Below are 22,398 nucleotides of genomic sequence, written 5' to 3' on the forward strand. Positions count from 1 at the left end.
GGAGTGCAGAAAAACCATAACTCAGTGGTAGAGCACATGCTTTTCACACAAAAGGTCACAGATTTAACCCCCAGCATCTGCAGGCAAGACTCTTGCCTGAAATTGTGGGGATCCACTGCCAGTCAGTCGGCAATTTGATGCTTTGGCCTATAATTCCCAACTTCCATCGCCATTGGCTATACTGGCTAGAGGTGGCAGGAGCTCTAGGCCAAAACAATCTGGATGGTCACAAGTTGCCCAGCCCTGGTGTAGCCAATATTAAGGTAGATGGACCATTTCTCTGACTCTGTACAAGGCAGCTTCATAAGTTCAGATATGCTCTTATTTCAATCTACTTATCCTGTTTCCCCGAAAATAAGACAGTGTCTTATATTAATTTTTGCTCCCAAAGATGTGCTAGATCTTATTTTCAGATGTCTTATTTTTCCATGAAGAAGAATACGGTACACATTTATTGTTGAACGAAAAAAAAAGGTCTTATTTTCGGGGGGATGCCTTATATTACAGCGAGAGGCAAAACTGGAAGTAGGTCTTATTTTCGGGGGATGTCTTACTTTCGGGGAAACAGGGTATGTATTCTCCACCTATAGCAAGCAGAACAGACTTTGTCCATTTTTAAAAAAGGCAAAATTGTGTTTCTGAATAAAGGCGAAAGTTAGACATTATGATATCTGTGGTTGCAACAGAAAAGAACAACTGCTTATCTACTTCCCTCCTATCTATGTCCAGTTGCAAGTATTCCTTCTTCACAACTGTAGCATCTAGCAATGCGGAACATGGCGGCAAAATGCACATCGTGATGTCAGGACACAGATACGTTATACTAGCATATGTTACAAAGTGTTACAAAGGCAGAACGTGAGATGTCCCCAATCCTTCCACTAGTCTACTTCCCTTGCTCGGCTCCGTCCATTTTCTTCTGCTGCCCCTTACGCCTGGAACGCTCTTCCAGAACATTTGGGAACTACAAGTTCAATCGCAGCTTTTAAAGCTCAACTAAAAACTTTTCTTTTTCCTAAAGCTTTTAAAACTTGATGTTGTGCAGACTTTATACTGTTACTTTTACCCTACCCTGTGCCTGCTTACCATACCTTGTACCTGTTTGCATTCTCTTCCCCTCCTTATTGTTTTACTAGGATTTTATTAGATTGTAAGCCTATGTGGCAGAGTCTTGCTATTTACTGTTTTACTCTGTACAGCACCATGTACATTGATGGCGCTATATAAATAAATAAATAATAATAATAATAGTCCTGTTGTTTGCGCCTAAATCTGGTTCCAACCCAGTTTTAAAAATCCATGTTTGGGGCGGAGGGTGGGGGTGGAAGCAGAAAAACAGAACAGCAATTATATGTCAAAAGCAGACGGAGTCATAAGGATAGTAATCTAGTAGAAATAAAATAGCTTATTTATTTTGCTATACAATGTACTATATTCTGAAAACGGAAATTGCCATCTGGGATAATAAGGAGATATAATGGGCATTAATGATTAGTGTGTGACTAGCTACCCATGATTGTATGGGTGCAATTACCCCCTTAACCATTCTACTTGTCTTACCCCACGGAAGCAGTCGATGGCTAAACTGCTCATACGTTAGGCATGGGTAGAGGGTTGAAACTCTGCACCCACCCCAATGTATTTCATAACAGTGCACACAAGAGGAAAGGCCTTGCAAATAAGACCATAGGTTCATCTAGTCTAGCATTCTGCTTTGAGCAGTGGCCAGACAGAAGCTCATAAACAGGGCTTGAAGGCAGAAAGCACCCCTGATGTTTATCTCCCATTTAAGCCATTCAAAGGTAAATGAGCCCGAGCATGGTGGCACCTGTTATTGAAAAGGTATTGAAAAGGTAGACTGTTTCAATACTACACAGTGGTAATTTTAGGTCCTGGCCTTAATGGTCTTATGAGGGGGGGCGTGTAAATGGCCATGTGTATTACTTCAGTCATGAAACTCACAACTAACGTTTGTCTCCCATTGCCTTCCCATGCTTTAAAACTGCTTCTACGGTTCTGATATGTTAGAACAACAGCAAACCTCTTTACCAACCCAATTTTTTTTATATTCTGACCACATACAGTTTTACATTTTAAATTCACTTAAAGCATAGCACAGTCATGATTACAGGGATAAAGTTGAGTTTGCTTCACCTGCTGCTCACTCTGGATGGTATTTAAGGTTTTTGTGGGGGGGGGGGGAGAGACCTATACTTTGACCCCAAGGCCCAGCTCTATTTCTCACCTTTCTTTCTCTTGCAAGGAACCCAAGGTGGCTTACATGGCCAACCTCCTCTCCAACAACCCTGTGAGGTAGGAGAGGCTGAGAGTCAGAGACTGGCCCAAAGTCACTTCAGGCAGTTTTATAGCCGAGTGGGGACTAGAACACAGTTATTATTAATTTATATTATTATTACACTTCTATCCTCTTGCAAGGGACCCAAGGTGGCTTACATGGCCAACCTCCTCTCCAACAACCCTGTGAGGTAGGAGAGGCTGAGAGTCAAGGACTGGCCCAAAGCCACTTCAGGGAGTTCTGTGGCCAAGCAGGGACTAGAACCCTTTTGTTATCTATTTACCTGTATTAACCAGTACGTTTATACCCCCCCACACACCATTTTCCTTCTTGCAAGGAAACCAAGGCCGCTGCCACAACCCCCCTCATCCTCCTCTCCATCTTCTCCTCGCAACAACCACCCCGTGAGGTAGGTGAGGCTGAGTGGGGACTTGAACCCGGGTCTCCCCACTCCCAGCCCAGCACTACACCACACTGGTCCCCTTTTAAAAGATTTTCTCCATCAGTTGAGCAGGAGGAGGAGGAGGAGGAGGAGGAAGGCCCGTTGCCAGGGGCAACCGTCCCGTTGCTGGGGCAACCTCCCCTTCGGGCTTCCTCACCCCAGGTCCCGGCTGACGGAGAGGAGGCTCTCCTGGAAGCTGGCGACGAAGCCCTTCTCGCGCCCCTCCAACGCCTCCTTGTTCCGCCGGCCGTCCTTCAGGCAGTCGAAGACGCGCGTCACGCTGGAGCGCAGCGCCTGGATGGCCGCGATAGCCTGGGCGAAGGCCTCCAGGTTGACGCCGGCGCTCAACACCCCCTCCGCCATCTTGGGCCCCTCTCCAGAAGCCGAGGAGCAGAAGGACGGCGGCGGCCGCAAAGCAGCCTGGGAGATGTAGTAGAACCCGCACCAATCAGGGAGGCTGCCGCCGCAAAGCAGCCTGGGAGGCGTCGTGAGCAGCCACTCCAGAGGGTGGAAAGGCGCTTTAGCCGCGAAGCAGGCTGGGAAATGTAGTGCGCAGAGCCGAGGATCGATTATTTTATTTTTTTTTGTAAGGGGGCGGGAATGAGTTTTATTTTACTCATATCCTAAAAGGAACAAATGTAAAGAAATATTATGGTAATTGTGGAGTCTTTTTATTCTCAGATAGATAGATATTGTTTGTTTATTTATTTATTACTTTTCTATACTAGGCTGACCATATGAAAAGGAGGACAGGGCTCCTGTATCTTTAACAGTTGCATAGAAAAGGGAATTTCAGCAGGTGTCATTTGTATATATGGAGAACTTGGTGAAATTCCCTCTTCATTACAACAGTTAAAGCTGCAGGAGCTATACTAGAGTGACCAGATTTAAAAGAGGGCAGGGCACCTGCAGCTTTAACTGGTGTGTTGAAGAAGGAATTTCACCAGGTTCTCCGTATATACAAATGACACCTGCTGAAATTCCTTTTTCAATACAACTGTTAAAGATACAGGAGCCCTGTCCTCCTTTTCATGTGGTCAGCCTAATAGTGCCCAATAACCGAAACTATCTAGCATATTTCAGAAACTTGAGTGAAATTTTATTTATTTATTTATTTAAAACATCTGTATCCCGCCCTACATCATTAAGATCTCAGGGCGGCGTACAGATAAAAGCATACAGTATAAAACTTAAACTTAACTTAAACTTTATTGCTTGTTAGCCAATCAGGCCATTCGCAAACAAATAAAATAGTAGCAGAATAACATACTAACATAATAACATAATGGCATATCCAAACTCAATCTCACCACAATCAGAAGAGTAATACAAGCTAATAATATAAAACTGATAGTAGGCTCAATTGGAGTACCTGTACTGGCCCGCAAGTAATCTCAGATTAGTAAAATTTAATCCTATATAGCAAACAGAAGCTTCCAGTGTATGTCAAGCTGAGGAAGCAATACCTTGTGCCCCTGATTCCCGGGTTCAACCACATGTCACCTAAAAATGTAACCCAGATATTATTGTTAGGCTCTGATCATTATATATCGTACAGGACTGCAAAATTTGTACAGCGGGCGCTGGAGGTACGGAAGCTTCTGTATAAAACAATAAATATATACAGAGTAGGAAATGAACCAAGTTAAAAACAATATATAATTTAAAAGCAGTAAAAAAACAGTTAAAACAATGTTGAGGGGAAGAAAGTGTTTTTTTTTTTAAAGGGGTGTTTATTATTATTTTTCCTGAGGAAACAGCAGGCAGCCTAGCTTAACAATAATAATAATAATAATAATAATAATAATAATAATAATAATAATAGCAGCTTTAGCAAATGGTTTTCCGCCACTAATTTATTATTTTTCTAATGTAGATGGAACAAAATTTGAAGAAATGTTATGGGCATTGTACACACTTTATGTCTGTATTTTTATTTTTATTTTAAATTGGGCATTTCATAAACTGAATGAAACTGAATGAAACATTGACGGGAAGAGAGTTTTGTTGTTTTTAAAGGACAGGTTGTTGTTGTTTTTCCTGAAGAAACAACAACTGGTAGTTTGGTTTCCAAATAATTTATTATTTTTCTAGCATAGACGGAACAAAATGTAAAGAAATGTTATGGGGATCGTACACAGTGTATTTTTATTTCTGTATTTTATATTTTTGCACATTTCAGAAATTGGAGAAAACATTGAAGGGAAGAAAGTGTTGTTTTTAAAAGGGTGTTTATTATTATTTTTCCTGAGGGAACACTTAAACAGCTCAGCTTTGCAAAGTAGTTACACACACTCTCTCTAAATTATTATTTTTCTAATGTAGACGGCACAAAATGTAAAGAAATGTTATGGGGTTGTACACACTTTGTTTATTATTTTACATTTCTGAAACTGAACAAAACATTGAAGTGAAAAGAGTGTTGTTTTTAAAGGAGTGGTTATTTTTCCTGAAGAAACGACAAGCAACCATTTGGCATTCCAAACTTGGGGCTGCTCTTCTCAGATTTTTATTTATTTGTTTGCTTTATTTATTGCATTTTTATACCACCCAATAGCCGAAGCTCTCTGGGTGGTTTACAAAAATTGCCAAGGACCAGGAAGATATAACTACTACTTGTAGATTGAGGGAAGGTTTGGGGGAAAGAACAGGAAGACGGCATTATTCTATAAAGTGGGGAAATGTTTCCTTCTTGATCTGAGGGTTGCATTGGTCACTTTCCCTTTCTTTGCATTTTTTAGTGCATGAATCCTCATTTAAAGGTGCAATTCTATACATGTTCAGACAGGAAAAAGTCGTACAACTGAGCATCTCCCAGCTAACCAAGGCCTAATCTACACCAAGCAGGATATTGCACCATGGAAGCGGTATATAAAAGGCAGGAGCCACACCAAGCAAGATATAGTACTATGAAAGTGGTATATGGTATGTGTCAATGGCCCCCAACAGTTGTCAATGCACTTCAATACCACTATAAAACAGTAGTGTAGCTCCCGCCTTTTGTATACCACTTTCACAGTGGAATATCCTGCTTGGTGTAGATTAGGCTCAAGCTGCCTGGTGAATGCTGGGCGTTGTAGGACTTTTTTCTGTCTTAACATGCATAGGTTTGCATCCTAAGTTAGTCCACATGGATCCGACTGTCAATGGGTTGCTTCAGACTACAGCCATCCTGCAAAGATACTGCTTATACCTCCTTGGCAACCCTGAATGCCCCAAAGCAGTAAAGAATCCACTGGGTGCAAACCATTTTTACTTCCCTTTCACATTTCCGGTTCTTTATTGACTCCTGTGCTCCTAATTTTCCTTTGAAAATGCTTTCCAAGTCCCATCTTCCCTTTTCATCCAAGGACTATAGGAAGCTATCTTGTACTCCATTCAAACTATTTGTCCATCTTGCAAAATGTTTTCTGACTGGTGGTAGCTCTCTAGGGTCTGAAATAGAGGACTTTCCTGCGACTTGGAGATTCTGGGGGGATTGAAGCCGGGACATTCTAGATGCCCACCAAACACCATTGCTGGTGTTTGGTGGGCACCAGCAATGGTGCCCACCAGCAACTGATAGCTACTTACTATCAGCAATTGATAGCAACTTACTAGCTACTGATAGTAAGAATTCTTCATTCCCAACTCATCATACATTATAGGGTCTTTCCCCAGCTCTTCTTCTACAATCTCAGTTCACAGGTCTTCACAAGAATTTAATGTTCTAGCAAAATGCACCCATTTTTATCTGGTCACGTATTCCGTAGCTATACAAAGATTCTATCCTTAGGAGGCGCTAATTTTGTCCATGTTATCTTCTCTGCACTGTGTTTATTTTTAGACTATTTTCCTTTAGAATGGCTTTATTCCCTCTTCTTTTACACTCCTCAACCAAAAACTTAAAAACATTGTGTGGGTATAAAGTGCTGACACTCATCATCTGTTTTACATAATACCCCTGGGAACTAGGCAGTCTTTATTCCATCTGTTGGCTTTTCATGTAAAGCTTCCCACATTTAAAAAACAAAGATACTCCGGTTTTGTCTGTGTTGTAAGTTTACTAAGGTCTATTGATGAGCTGATACTGGTTTAATCAGCACCTGACCTATAGTGGGGCTACAGAACCTCAGGTTTGAGGGCCAAATCCAGAGCGCCTGAGGTCCCAGTCTGACCATCCAAGGCTCCCCAGATGCCTATTTTCCCTCTCAATATCTCCAACCGCTTTCCCACATTGACAAATAATTTGGCGATATCCAATAATTTGGCTTGTACAGATTTCCCCCTCATTCTAAAAGGTTGAAATAGGCTGGTATTTTTAATATCTTGGCCCCACCTCTTCTGACTTCAGATCCGCCCACCTCCTGGAATGCGGACCACGAGAGCTTCTTCAAAATGGAATTTGGCCCTCGGTGAAGAGGTTCTGCACCTCTGATGATACAAATTAATTGGTATAGATGCTGCTAGGAGCCAAATTTAGCCCCAAAGCGACTTTATCTGGGCCCCTATGGTCCTATCAAATTTTAATTAAGATGTGGTCATCTTAAATGAAATGATGCTCTCAGTTCCAAACTTACCTGTGAATTACAAACTCACTGTGACTTACATCTGAGGGCTCATTTACACGAAGCAGGGTATTCCACTATGAAAGCGGTATATAAAAGGCAGGAGCCGCACTACTGCTTTATAGCAGTATTGAAGTGCACTGACATCTGTTGGGCCCCCAGCGATTTGGCACCCTTGGCCTAAATCTCAAAGGGGGGGGGGGCAACCTCTCTTCTCCTTGGGAAGAGAGTTCTACACCTACACTTTTCCATTTGGTAGTGACACGGAGATGAGCCTTCTCTGAAATGGCATCCGTTCTGTGGAATGATCTCCCATTTGCATTTTTTTTTAAAAAAAAACATACCTGTTCACTTTGGCTTTCCCCCAGCCATAAGGTATCTTTGTACCTACCTTATATTATTGTGTGTGTATGTGTGTGTGTGTAGTTTAGGTTTCTTCATTTTGTTATTTATTTATTTATTTATTAGAGTGGGGGCAGAAAAGGTTATTATTGAAAGCTCTCTTGAAATTCAGAAGTCTAATTGTGCAAAAGCCGGGTTGCAGTTAAACCTCAAAAAAACCAAGATTATGGCAACCAGCTTGATTGATAACTGGCAAATAGAGGGAGAAAATGTGGAGGCAGTGACAGACTTTGTATTTCTGGGCGCAAAGATTACTGCAGACGCCGACTGCAGCCAGGGAATCAGAAGACGTTGACTTCTTGGGAGGAGAGCAATGACAAAGCTTGATAAAATAGTTAAGAGCAGAGACACCACACTGACAACAAAGGTCCGCATAATTAAAGCCATGGTATTCCCCGTAGTAACCTATGGCTGCGAGAGCTGGACCATAAGGAAAGCTGAGCGAAGGAAGAGAGATGCTTTTGAACTGTGGTGTTGGAGGAAAATTCTGAGAGTGCCGTGGACTGCAAGAAGATCAAACCAGTCCATACTCCAGGAAATCAAGCCAGACTGCTCACTTGAGGGAATGGTATTAAAGGCAAAACTGAAGTACTTTGGCCACATAATGAGAAGACAGGATACCCTGGAGAAGAGGCTGATGCTAGGGAAAGTGGAAGGCAAAAGGAAGAGGGGCCGACCAAGGGCAAGATGGATGGGTGATATTCTGGAGGTGACAGACTTGACCTTGGGGAAGCTGGGGGTGGCGACAGCCGACAGAAAGCTCTGGCGTGGGCTGGTCCATGAAGTCACGAAGAGTCGGAAGCGACTGAACGAATAAACAACAACAAATTGTGTAATTACATTTTCATTGGTATTTTGCTTAGAAATATGAGAGAAGATAGGATGCGTTGTGTGCTTATATTTCTTGCTTATGTTTATGTTGCTAAACACTTGCCATTTATGCAGTAACAAATTTAAACCACGGCTGTTACCCTGTTTCAAAGTATTCAAGTAGAAGGTATCCCGCTGTGTAGAACTCCCAGTCTGAATTCGTAACAGCCGGAGAACATAAAAATGAAAGATCAGAATGCAGATGCCTTAGTTTTTAATTAAAACACACTCACTTTTATATTGCATGGGAACTGAAATGCATAGAGAATGGATTTCAGGGCTTCCAGATCTTTTTAGGTCAGCGGGTGCAATTGGAATGGTGAAAGAATGTTGTGGGCACTCTTAGAAAATGGCTGCCATTGAGGGGGCTTGCCTGTTCTCAAAATTACTCTGATGGTAGGTGTGGCCAGTCACAAAACACCTGTCTCCCTGAAATCACACTGGTGAGACTAAAAGAACAGTAAGAACATAAGAAGCACCATTCTGGATCAGACCCAGGGTCCATCTAGTCCAGCACTCTGTTCACACAGTGGCCAACCAGCCATCGGCCAAGGATGAACAAGCAGGACATGGTGCAACAGCACCCTCCCACCCATGTTCCCCAGCAACTGGTGCACACAGGGTTATTGCCTCGAATACTGGAGATAGCACACAACCCTCAGGGCTAGTAGCCATGGATAGCCTTTGCCTCCAGGAATTTATCCAGCCACCTTTTAAAGCCATCCAAATTGGCTTTGCCCAAGAACTCAAATCTAAGGCAGAGGTGGGGTTTGAGCTCCAAATTACAAACCATTCCTTTGAACTCACAGTTTTCTACTCCAACATGCATTTCACAGAAGGCAAACTGAGGAGGCTCAGAGATATATAACCTGGATGAGAAACTCAGTGCAAGGCAAAGGTGAGGTCTAAGCTGGGGCTCAAATACCAAATCACATACATGCCTCCACAATGCACAAGATAGCAGTTTACAGAAGATAAACCAGTGCTGCTCAGAGTATCATCGCAAACAGGCAAAACACGCACCACATCAAAACAGCCATTCAGGATTTTATTGTCTCTGAGGCCCAGAGGTACTCATGGAAATAAAGGTGGCTCTAGAGGCCAGTGTTTCACTTTGCAGCATACCAGCCTCCCAGTTAAATAAATAATATATTTTTAAAAAACCTTTAAAACCAGAATCAAAATCAAGAGGGGCCTGGTGGCTATGGGCATGTTGGTGGTCATGGGTGCCTGTTGGAGATTCCAGGCTTCTATTGTTCAAGCAGCACATGGGAGATGTGCATTCAGATACCCATTCAGCAATACAGCACATTAGATGACCTTGAGTAGAATGACTATGTGGAAAGGAGGGCAGGGCTCTTGCAGCTTTAACTGTTGTGATGAAGAGGGAATTTCACCCGGTGCTACATGCATACAAATGACACCTGCTGAAATTCCCTTTTCTATACAACTGTGAAAGATATAGGAGCCCTGTCCTCCTTTCCATATGGTCACCCTAATAAGATTGTCATCATTTTTCAACCTAACCTATTTCATAGGGTTCTTGTGAGGATACAACAGAGGTAACTTTGTACAGTATCCTGAACTTTTCGGTGAAATGGCTGCTAATAAACAGCCCTCTGGCACTGCTAAATGGACAATTCAATAAGACCCCAATTAAACAACATCTGTGTCCATGTGGAATGGGTGCCATAGAGTCTGTTGATCCTGTACTGTAATATGTGTAAAGACTTCAGATAGAACCTGATTTCCCTCTTATTAAGAACTCTCCCGGGGACGACCTTCTTAAGAGATGGTGATGTTCTTGTCTGAAGGATGATTCATCCCATGTCACTGAGATGGTTGCTAGGTTCCTTCTTATTTCGATGCAAACAAGTGAAAAAAATTATGTTGGCCCCATTTTAAAATTTACTGGTTTTATTTAATTACTCCTATTTGTTTTACTCTTTGTACAAAATGCTGTAGTGGTCTGTGACCGTGATAAACAACTCAGTTCTGTATGCTACTGGCAGAATGCTGATTTTGATGGGAACGAGAGGAGTAGGCATTGCAATAATTAAGTATCAATATAGTTGGTAACTTTTTTCTGGCAGGGCATCTATGCTATATGCCAGAATTCAGCAGGTAACCCACAGCTGCTTTCTCAGGCTAGGAAAAGCTACTTCTGTTCAATGTCTGCTGCTTGTGACACAAAAGCTTCTGTCATAATAATTTCTTAGTCTTTAAAGTACCACATGACTCTCTCTTGTTTTTGCTGTAATAGGCTTAACACAGCTGCCCATCTGGAAATTCTTAAAAGCACAAGAATTTCTAAGAAAGAGGCTAGTATCCTAAATACAAATGATATATGGGAAGAAAGTGGCAGGTGCCACATATTCCCTGTGGAAAAACCCAAAATGTCTATGGAGTTCCAAATTAAGATGATAGTTCTGGTCAGAACTGGTCTTATTCTACTCAGAAGTAAGTTCCATTGACTGCAGTAGGATTTACTCCCAGGTAATTTAGTACAGGACTGCAGCTTAAGGAATACTCTGAGCCCCACCCCACCCCACCCCACCCAGAAGTGTGGTGTGAGGCTACAAAGAAGAGGGCCTTTTCTGTTGTGGCACCCCGATTGTGGAATGAGCTTCCCAGAGAGGCTCACCTGGCACCTTCACTGTGCTCTTTTCTGCAACAAGTAAGATGTTTCCCCTCACCCCAGGCATTTTAGTTTTTCATTTTCTCTCTGTTTTAAATCTGGTATTGTATTTTAAATCTTTGTACTGTGGCTAGGTTCTATTTGGTTATTTTTATTTTTAGACTGTAGTTTTAAACTTTTATATTGTATTTTATTGTCTTGAGTTTTATGGCTTTTAATTGTTGTGAACTGCCTAGAGACCTCCAGCTATTAAACAGTATAGAAATGTAATAAATAAATAAATAAATAAAATAAACATTACTGCAGAACCATTCTGTGTGTTTGCTGACTCCCTCTAAAACTGTCTCTCATCTGCCAAGTCCATAGGAATAGTCCAGCTCCTACATATTTTCAGGACTCCACTTAAAATATGTAACTGCTTAACTTAACCTTTTTGTATTCAAAGCACAGGGAAATCCTGCAGCAAGCTGAACCTGTATTCTACCGCAAGGCCCATAATTTCCCTCAACACACGAGCACTGATTTGTCGTATATTATGGCAGACCGAAATGTCTGGAGCAACCTTCAGGTAAATTTAATAAATAAAAGGTGCTTTCTTGATTTTAAATACAAAACCAAACAAGGCAGTCAGGATAGCTTTTTCCCCATTTTAAAACATTTGTTATTCATTCAATTAATTTGTTATCCTCCTCTAGAATGTTAGCATTTACTCACAATTATTCATAATAACAATACCTTCTTGAATTGTTAAAGCTATCAAAAGATCATCTATTCTGGGAGGATGGCTTAAAATATTTAAGCATTTGTGATGTTGCTAAATGGAAGAGGATTTTTTAAAAAAACTTACAAGGTTATTTGGTATTTTGAGCAAACAGGAGAGTATGAAAATACCCCTTTCTTCAAGAGTTGCATGTGTAAAGTAACCTTTGCTTCAACATACATTTATTTCCTCTGCCTGCTGCCCATAATAACAGCTATTATTTATTGTTTATATAGTGCCGTCCCTGTACACAGCAGTTTAAAGAATAATATAAGCAAACAAGTTCCTGCTCCCATGAGTTTGTAATCTAAATTTCGACTGTGGAGGTGAGCAGAAAGCAAAGGCTGAGGGAAGTGGGGTGGAGGGAGAGCAAAGTTTGTGTAACAAGGAGAAATGTGAACAAAGGATGCAATCTTGTAGGGTGACCATATTTTGGAAACCAAAAAGGAGGACAACATGTCCAGCCCCCAAGGGGGCATGCCCACCAACATGTCCAGCCCCCAAGGGGGCGTGCCCACCAACATGTCCAGCCCCCAAGGGGGCGTGCCCACTCAAACATGGCCTTGGTCACATGTCTGCTTTCACAGCACACAAGACAAACCTGTTCTACATAACATCTTAATGTTAAAATCACTGGAATAAAGACCAAGTGAGACATTCAATGTATCTGAAATAAACTTCACTCATTCCTACTTTTGTAGCTTTTGCTGTACTCTGTGTGATACAGTTTCCCCTTCCCTCAAATATCTTTTCTGACTGCAAGTCCTTTACTGGATGACCATAGTCTCATCTTTCCTAACATTTAACACTCTTTCCCCATCTTGTAAACATCTACCTGGGAGTAAGCCCCATGGACCTTACTTTGGAGCAAGACTACGCTGAAATTTAGTTGCACATAGATTGCAATCCTATAAACAGTTATCTGGGAGCGAATCCCATTGAATTTAATGGGACTTACCTCTGAGTATATGTGCTGTTAGGCTGCATTTCACTTGGAGTGAGAACCCTCCATCATTTGGACTAGGGATGGCAGCATACTACAATTGCTCTCTTAACCTCACATATAGGTTGACTCTTGCTGTAGATATTCTGTATGCATAAATGCATTTATTCTTAGTAGTACATTGTGTTTTAAAAATGTGAATGCTGTTTAAGGAACCAGGATGGGTGTGTGTGTACATGTGTGAGGAAGACTACTTTGAATAGATGACACAAATATTTGCAAATATATTTATATGACATACAAGTTAAGTGACCCATATTTTGGCAGTATGGATCCGACAACCTGTTTCTTTCTAGGTCATGTTTAAGTTAATGTACAGAGCTGTGTTCTTGCAGCTGTGTTGAATCAGTATCCAAATAAAAGGCTTCAGTCTGCATTGCTGTCAGCCTAGCACCTTAACACCAGTAGAATACTGAATTCATATGAAAAATGTGTAAGTTAAAAATACAAAGAGAGAGAGAGAGAAATTTTCCAAGAAATACTTTTTTTGTTATTTATGTGCACAACAGCCTGCCTCCAAATATTTGTCCGTTTTTATCTTCAGAAATAATTGGCTACTGCTCTATTTCATATCCAGTCTGCAAAGCAATATGATCAACTGCAAGGGTTCTTTTTTTAAAAGAAAAATCCTTAAGACTCTGGGATCAAGCAGAGAATTTGGTGTAGATCCAAATGAGAGGAATATATTGTTATTTTAGAGTCTGAGTAATTGCTTGAAAACAGAGCTGTAAAGTCATTTGAAGAAGAAGAAGAAAACCCAACAGAATTCACAGATGGTTTGGAAATAAGTCCAAATTGCAGTCAGTCCACTTAACATCTTAAAAGAGAGAGAGAGAGAGAGAGAGAGAGAGAGAGAGAGAGAGAGAGAGAGAGAGAGATGCTTTTGCTTTTCTCTTTCCCTTCACTCCAAATGTTGCTGCCTGCTCCAAAACATATGTGCTTCTTTCTTTAAACTGAGCTGTGCCTCTGAGTCATGTTCTGCCTCTCCCCGCATTCATACAACATTCGCTTTGAAAATGTGCACCCGTGCATTTATTTTTAAAAGATATATTTACATTTTATAAAAGTTGGAGAGGAGGCTTTTTTGTTGTTGCGTATTTTCAAAAGCAGTTGCCATGAGTACGTTAAGAATCAGTTGTAGAAAGAAAGATTAATAAGACGTTCAGAATTGCAACATGCATGGAGGATAGATCTGTCGCCGGCTGAACCTCCATGTTCAGAAGCAGTGTACCTGTAAACACCAGATGCTGGAAACAAAAGAAAGATGGCGGTACCAGGGCTACAAGATGAAGCACATGCCTGGACAGTGAAGAAATCCCAACTATGAGAGGGGCATTTCCCTTTTTTTGGTAACATGGAAATGACTGCTGTATTGATACGACTGTTGTAACCCACTTTGTGCTAGGCCGCAACTCACTTATGGTCCCAATGGTTTAAGAACGTAAGAAGTGCCACACTGGAACAGACCGAGGGTCCATCTAGTCCAGCATTCTGATGACCAACCAGCTATCAACCAGGGACCCACAAGCGGAACCTGGATGCAACAGCACCCTCCCATCCATGTTCCCCAGCAACAGGTGTATACAGGCTTACTGCCTCTGATACTGGAGTTGATGACCAATGTGTTTTTTTTTCTTTTAGTTGTTGACCAACACTTGATCAGTTAATAAATGGTGTCCTGACAGTTAGGACACATTGGAGGTTACTCTGTCTGGTTAGAAATCCCTCTAAAAGGTCAAAGCTATTTCACAAGCTAAGGAAGTCTATCTTTGGCATTTGTGTCCAATTCAGGAAAACACACTGCCCCAAAGACCAAGTTTTTGATTACTTCACTCTTCCTCTATCAAGGACACTTTTCATGTTGTTGTTTTTAACCAGCTCCATTCAGTTTACTGGAATAACCCCAAAAGCAGAATTTGGACTGCACTATGTTCCTCCTGCAATTGCTTGAAAGATGTGTGCAAATAGTTCTTATTGCGCCCATCTTATTGGCACCTGATCACCTTGAACTTGGATTTGTAGAGCTAATTCTGTCCTTCAATAGTGAAGAATTAACCAAAGAAAAAGGCTACATCCGTCTTCCGAGGGTGCTGGCTTGGCATGAGGAATTCTTTCTACTATCTAGAGATTATTTAGCATTTTGATATTGGTGTTTTCATCTGTCGAAAGATTTAAGGATCACAGTGTAGTATATTCAAGTACCAAGCATTTTTCATTGTCGCATTAGTGACAGTAGAACGCGTAGCTAGTTGTACCAGATTTATCTTTCCTCATATTGATTGTGTGTCCAGCTGTACTGTTTGCAGAAACTCAGCTACGTTGAAAGTGAACCGGATCCAATGGGCAGTATTTAAAGACCAGGATGAGGGTGGTACTGAGGCCTTGTTTTCTGAAGCACTGATTTGTTTTAAATCCTGGGCTTTCTGAGACTCTTATTAGCACATGCTAAACATTTTGCAGGAAATAATAGAGACACTCCTAGCAATGAGTGGATGAGGCTAGAGGAAGAATCTTGTGCCATATAGGTTTATTGTAATTATCTGTCTTAACAAAGCCCGGTCTGGAAACAAAGCCCTATGAAGAGAGAGTGAAACAACTGGGCATGTTTAGCCTGGAGAAGAGAAGATTGAGGGGAGACATGATAGCACTCCTCAAATACTTGAAAGGTTGTCCCACAGAGGAGGGCCAGGATCTCTTCTCGATCCTCCCAGAGTGCAGGACACGGAATAACGGGCTCAAGTTAAAGGAAGCCAGATTCCGGCTGGACATCAGGAAAAACTTCCTGACTGTTAGAGCAGTACGACAATGGAACCAGCTACCTAGGGAGGTTGTGGGCTCTCCCACACTAGAGGCTTTCAAGAGGCAGCTGGACAATCATCTGTCAGGGATGCTTTAGGGTGGATTCCTGCACTGAGCAGGGGGTTGGACTCGATGGCCTTGTAGGCCCCTTCCAATTCTACTATTCTATGATTCTATGATTCTAAGTAGAGCAAGTCGAAGCTTTAATACTGTACCATATTCCCTATGTCTTTTGTCTGATTGCTCCCTTTGAAGAGACCAGGCCTTGATTACTAATCAATAAAGCGCTTTTGAACCCTCTGTCGTTGGAATGGTGGAGTCGTGCTTAAGGGCTGTTTGGATCTCGTCCTTGGGTGAAAAGAACATTGATCTAACAACAAGATGGCTATTTGCAATCTGTGTGAGCCCAGGTAATAGACTGGGATATATATCTCCCATATGGATCTTAATAACATGGGAACACCCCTACAACATCCAAATCAACTGTGGTCACTGAGCTAAAAGGAGCATCTGTGCTTATATCTCTTGGCACATGAACTCTGAAACACACAATATGAGCAGCCTCATGGCATGCTGCTTTCAGATGCTGCCTTTGCCTTGTGGGCAAAAAGAATGCTCCAGAGGCCTCACATGTTTCTTAATCGCTATCTCGTACACCGCTAATAAAACAGGATGCCGCTTTAAACTGAATCAAACCATCACTTTATCTAGCTCAGGATTGTCAGTGCTGAAAGGCACCAGCTCTCTTTTCTCAACCCGGCTCTCCCTGGTGACGCTAAGGATTGGACTGCCTGCATGCAAAAGAATGTTCTACCACTCAGCTGCAGCCCTTCCCCCCTAATTCCCATCCTAAAATCTGCCTACATGGGCCATGCACTCCGGTCCAAGTTACTGATCCTGAGACTCCCATGTGCTTCGCTTATTTTGATTCCAAGCCCTCCCACCAAGATACGAGACAATAAAAAAGTCTGCTGTGTAACCCACACGGCTCTATTCAACAAATGAACATCTCTTCACACCCAGTGGGAGGATGAATGCCACAAGCTATCCTCTAAGCTTAATTAGCCTAACAAAGCTAGGCAGTTGCCTTTCAACTGAAATGGAGAGTTTCTCCATAGTCTAACCTGCACGTTACCTCAGGGAGGGTCTTTTTGAGAAGCTTCTGGTGAGTGGCTATCCTAAAGGACCCCTCCCACCTCCTCTCAACTCCACCTGCTTGAGCCTGTGGTGGACTCTTGTCAACTCTGAATTTTCCTCCCCCTCTGACAGAGGCTGAGTTCTCAGGGCGGGACGAGGATGGTCTCTGAACCTTCGACATCCTGTCCGATAAGCTCCTGGGAAGATTCGTTCTTGACTCCTGAAGAGTCTTGGAGAGTCAACTCCCCCACTTCCTGTTTTGGCTGGTATACCTCCTCCTCCTCCTCCTCCTTCCTCTTCTTCTTCTTCTTCTTCTTCTTCTTCTTCTTCTTCTTCTTCTTCTTCTTCTTCTTCTTCTTCTTCTTCAGATTCTGAGTCCAATTCCTGAAACAAGCCTGTTCTTGATACTTCTTGGGTGGCAAAAGCAGAGAAGAAGAGGAGATCATATTCATATTCCTTGGACCTCTTCTCCCCATCACCCCACCTGGCCTGGAGTGATAAATACTATTTGTCTTAACATATCAAATGCTGAGTTTAATTACAGCCTCTAGCTGAATAGGATCTTCTGGGATCTCACCCAGAGAACTACCCACTCTCCGCCTCTTCCCTAGCAAAGCACGGAGTAGCAAAGTGTTCATCCCGTCTTGCATAAGTAAGGAGCATTAGCTCATCAGAAAACATTCTCACTGGTTACTCAAAAGCAAGCTGAAGTATTCTGTTGTTGTTTTTTGTGTTTTTCTAATGTCTGTTTCCTAAGTAACTCTTTAACAAGCCAAACACAATTTTAAAATAATATTGTTGATTATAATCTTAACTGGAGCACACAGAAAATAACTGATTTGGCTTTACATTCCCACTCACTTCATATTGTTACTGTTGACATTTTGCTAGTTTTTCTTTTCTTTTCGGGTTACAAATAAGGGGCTACAAAGGGGACAAAGTGAAGTGTTGTAGTATGTCTTGTCTCCTAAAAAGAGTGCTTTCAGCCAGCAATTTCACTTCCTGGTTCACTTACAAGTTCTATTTTTCTTTCTGTGGCTACTATACTTGCTCACGCCTCATTGCACTGTTTTTTTTTTTTTGGTTTTTTTTTTGAGGGGGAGGGAGTTGCCCCCTTGGCTTCTTCAAACCCACTTCTGTATCCCCCCCCCCACAGCTCTCTCCTCCTGCTTGTGTAATGAAACACAAAATGGACTAAACCAACTCCACTGTACCTGCATTGTATATACAAGAATATTTTTGAGTAAAACTGTTTCCTCTCCTTCACTTAAGAAGGGTGAGGTCTCTTTTATTGTGCTAAGATAGCTTGTGTGCATGTGGGACGGGTAAACGCTTATTCTGTTTTGCCTTTTGTTTTCTCTGTTAATTGCCTTTCTAACAGGAGGCATCATCACTAAATAATCCCATCACTTCACATGTCCTGGTCAGCTTTTCCGATCTGTTCCTAAACATAATCTTCTGATATCTTTGGAAACATAGCCATCTTTGCTTTCCAAAAATACAGAGGAAGTCATTTCCACTGTGTCCACTGCTCCATATTTTCCTCGGATGTAATCCTTCAAGAAAGTGGGTATTACCTCTTAAAATAAAAGTAAAATTAAATATATACATGGATGTAACCCACACTGATCCATTCCTACTTCATTTTTCTTGGAAGGGCGCCTCAAACAGATGATGAGATCCAAATTTAATAAACTAGCAACTGCTCCCCTTGCACGATCCAGATTTTATCTCTCAGTTGGAGACCGGGTTTCATTTTAATTTGGATGAGAGAGAATAAAACTCGTAATACTCATGCATGAAAGTTGCTACACCTTACGTTTCAGAATTCCATTTTATATTAATGCCCATTACTCTGCGCTTCTTTTCAATATATCACCGCAATGCCGTATTCATGGAAAAGCACCAACCGGACCAGAACCTGAAAATGGCAGCGGCGGAGTTGCTAAAAACATAAGAAAAGCACAGCACAGCTTCTCACAGATGGCTCTAAGGAGAGAGAGAATGATCAGATGGTGGTGATGGTGAGGAATAACACAAAGGGGAAGAAACGACAAGAGGATTAACACATTTTAATCCCTTATTTAAAAATAACTCCCCCTCTTCTTCTTCTTCTTTTACTATTTGAAAGAAAAGAGAAAATTTAATCCTATGTGTACCTTAAGTCCTATTATTACACTAGTGTGCCCTTTTAGAGCTCTTGTGAGAATTACTGAAAAGCAACCCCCCAAAATAGATAACAATACATTTATTAAAATGCATCTAAAAACAACAATAAAGTCAGTAATAATGAGGCACCGATTGAAGCAACCAGAAATTCACCCAAAGCCAGAGAAGAACAGCAGCTGCTCAAAACGAAAGCAGAGGGTATAGAAACAGCTGTCACCAACCAGTAAAAGACTTCTGAAATTATAAGGAGGGGGGGACAAACAGGCCTCTCCAGGAAGGGCATTCCAAGGCGCTGGTGCAACAACTGACTACAGAAGAACAGATGAGTATAAACTGGCATTGTTATAATTTTTATTTATTTATTTATTACATTTTTATACCGCCCAATAGCCGAAGCTCTCTGGGCGGTTCACAAAAATTAAAACCACGGGAAGCATAACAAAACAACCAACAGTCTAAAACCACAAATGCAAAATGCAATATAAAAAGCACAATCAGGATAAAACCACACAGCAGAAATTGATATAGATTAAAATATGGAATTAAAACAGCAAAGTAAGTTAAATTAGGTGTTAAAATACTGAGAAAATAAAAAGGTCTTCAGCTGGTGACGGAAGGAGTACAGTGTAGGCGCCAGGCAGACCTCTCTGGGGAGCTCATTCCACAGCCAGGGTGCCACAGCAGAGAAAGCCCTCCTCCTAGTAGCCACCTGCCTCACTTCCTTTTGCAGGGGCTCACGGAGAAGGGCCCCTCTGGATGATCTTAAGGTCCGGGCAGGAGGCGTTCCTTCAAATAACCTGGCCCTAAGCCATTTAGGGCTTTGAATGTTAGTACCAGCACTTTGAATCGGGCCCAGACCTGGACTGGCAGCCAATGAAGTTGCAGAACTTCAAGCCCAGGGACCAAATTCCGAATTCTGTGTTCCCAATCTGGCCTGCCAGGACTCCCTGGATAGTTACATTCCTTACCCAACGGTTTCATGATTTACTAGCTTTTGCGCAGTGCTATCCCCATTTTAAAGGTTGGAACACCTCTCCTAAGACTTAGTTACTAGCGCTAAGAGCTTTATGCTGCAATAGTCTGGTACTTTGGTCCCGCCCCCTTTTTCCTTTGGCTCCTCCCACTATTGGAACGTGGCCCACGAGAGCTTCGTCTCAGGAAGCTGAAAGAGCCTCAACACCTTTGTGCGAAATGATGCCACACCTGTTGACCCAAACGATTGGGACTGGGTTGTACAATGATGTACTACCCATCTTGCCCACTTCCTTGCGCGTTTACTGTGCAGAGTGGCAGGATTTGGATTTAAACTTAACATTTGGGACCCAACTTTGCTAAGTGGTTCCCCTGAGAAGTCCTGTTCCTACCGTTCTGGCACTGCTAACGTCATATTAAAAAGGGCGGGGGGGGGGGGGACAACGACAGGCCAGTGAAACAACATATGTAGACATCTATGTGCAAGGAAATGTTCAAAATGTTAGTTTATTGAGGGTAGAAAAACATGTTACAGAAAGGCTTGTCATTAGTTTCTCTATCAGCCCTTACAGTCAGAACTACAAAGACTCTTGAATTCCATTAACAATCCATTATTTACTGCAAACCACCAAAGAGAAACCTTTCTCATTAAGCTTTGACTTATTTCCTCAGGGGGCGGGGAGGTTCCCCCCCCCCCCCGCATCTGCAGGTAAAGTAAGATCTTTACTTAATGCAGTAAAATGAAAAATCTGTATTAAGCGCAGGTAAATCTCTGAACCCACCCGTTTAGAAGGCTAAAACTATCAAAGTTCTGGCAACAGAAAAGAGGAAACAAAGGAAGAGAACAACGTCACAGAGTCCTTCAAAGACGGGCGCTTAAGAAACGCTCCTTTTAATGCCATCGATTCTTCGCGATCAATATTTTCCCCAATAAGAAAGTCCCACATCACCTCGTTCCCTGCATTAGCCCCACAGTGAATTTAATTAGCCATTAGACGTGCGAGAGGGGGTGTGGGGATTGTTACTCCCCCCTCACTCTTTTTTTTTCATGTTTTGTGTAATATCCCCCGCTTGTTTTGCAAGAATCCATCCCCCAGCCAGAGTGATTCAAACTAAAAATGTTATAGATAACACTGTTCCACAATTACTCCAATGGAGATATACCAAATTAGAATTTTTGCTCCCTGAACCCTCTTTGCCATTAACACAACATTTTGCTAAGTGTCAGAAGCCTAGAGATTTATCTTGCCCCTTTAAAACACAACCTCAGGCCAGGGCCCAATTTTGGCCCTTCTAGGAATCTCAATTCAGCCTCCAAGTTTCCCTACAAGAGTGTGACCTCTTTCCCTGGCTCCACCCCTCTATCCCCAACCCCCCCTGGACGCGCCCAACATTGGGCATGTCCGAGTGTGTGTGCGAGCAGTGGCAGCTGCTCAGTGGGCATCTGGGAAAATGTAAATCTGAATAATTCAAATGCCCGATTCTCAATTTGGATCCAGATCCGAAGTGGGTCAGATTGGGTCTGAAGCGGGCCGAGGTGGATCAGGGAATCGGCCTTTGAAATGGGTTGGGGGGGTCCATGCACAGCCCTATTCAATAGCCATCGAGTGTTGAATCCAGTTAGAGATCACACTTGTAGTGGTAGTGATAATATGCTAAACTAATAGTACTAACCCTGTACTCCCTTACTAACCCAGCGATCAGGAACTTTCAGCGCAAGGGCCTAATCTGGTCGCTAGATACTCTCTTCAGGCGACATGCCCTCCATCAGACCACTCCTTCCATTTCCCAACCTTCCTCACTGGGGGCCCAGAGAGTACGCTCCACAAGGGTGAACCAAACTTTGTCTTAACAATGTTACCTTTGATAGAAGGCAAGAGAGGGCTCTGTCCATGTGCTTCTGGAAATGGGTGAGAGTGATTGAACTCTACTCAGTGCTTCCGAAATTGCATGGGTTGTGCTGAGCACTGCCAAGAAAGTGCTCTGCTCACTCTTCCCTCTGGTATGGCTGATATAAGTCCTGCTCAGTCACATCGAAAGCAAATAATCCAATGGGTAAGGATCCATTTCTGGACAAACCAACCAGGATTGACTGTGACTGATAGTTATATTTGAGATAATAATAGGGCTATTACAGCGAATATGGGGCGAGGGACAGGATGACAGTGGGACTGTTCAGGCAACATGCTAAGCCATGGTTATGCCACTAATTCTTTTGTAGCAAATGGTTAGTGAGTGTGTTTAAACTGTGGTTATGTAGCCACCATGGTTGGGAATGGTTCACACGACACACTGTGCCATAATGTTTAGCTCAAAATGCTTAAACACCATGGCTTAGCTTGTTGTCTGAACAGGATCAGAGA

The 22,398-nt window shown here is 42.2% G+C and overlaps 1 protein-coding gene across 2 annotated transcripts in view; it reads right to left on the reverse strand.

Annotated features, from left to right (window-relative positions):
* MED27 (mediator complex subunit 27) overlaps nucleotides 1–3,101 on the reverse strand; it is a 122,480-nt gene extending 119,379 nt beyond the window's left edge. For both annotated transcript variants that reach the window (XM_063144814.1, XM_063144816.1), the window contains exon 1: nucleotides 2,896–3,101. In XM_063144814.1, the coding sequence (XP_063000884.1) occupies nucleotides 2,896–3,101 (206 nt within the window). The remainder of the gene's footprint in view (nucleotides 1–2,895) is intronic.
* Nucleotides 3,102–22,398: the final 19,297 nt, after the last annotated feature.

The sequence above is a fragment of the Elgaria multicarinata genome, chromosome 19, assembly GCF_023053635.1.
Source record: "Elgaria multicarinata webbii isolate HBS135686 ecotype San Diego chromosome 19, rElgMul1.1.pri, whole genome shotgun sequence".
Lineage (NCBI taxonomy): Eukaryota > Metazoa > Chordata > Lepidosauria > Squamata > Anguidae > Elgaria > Elgaria multicarinata.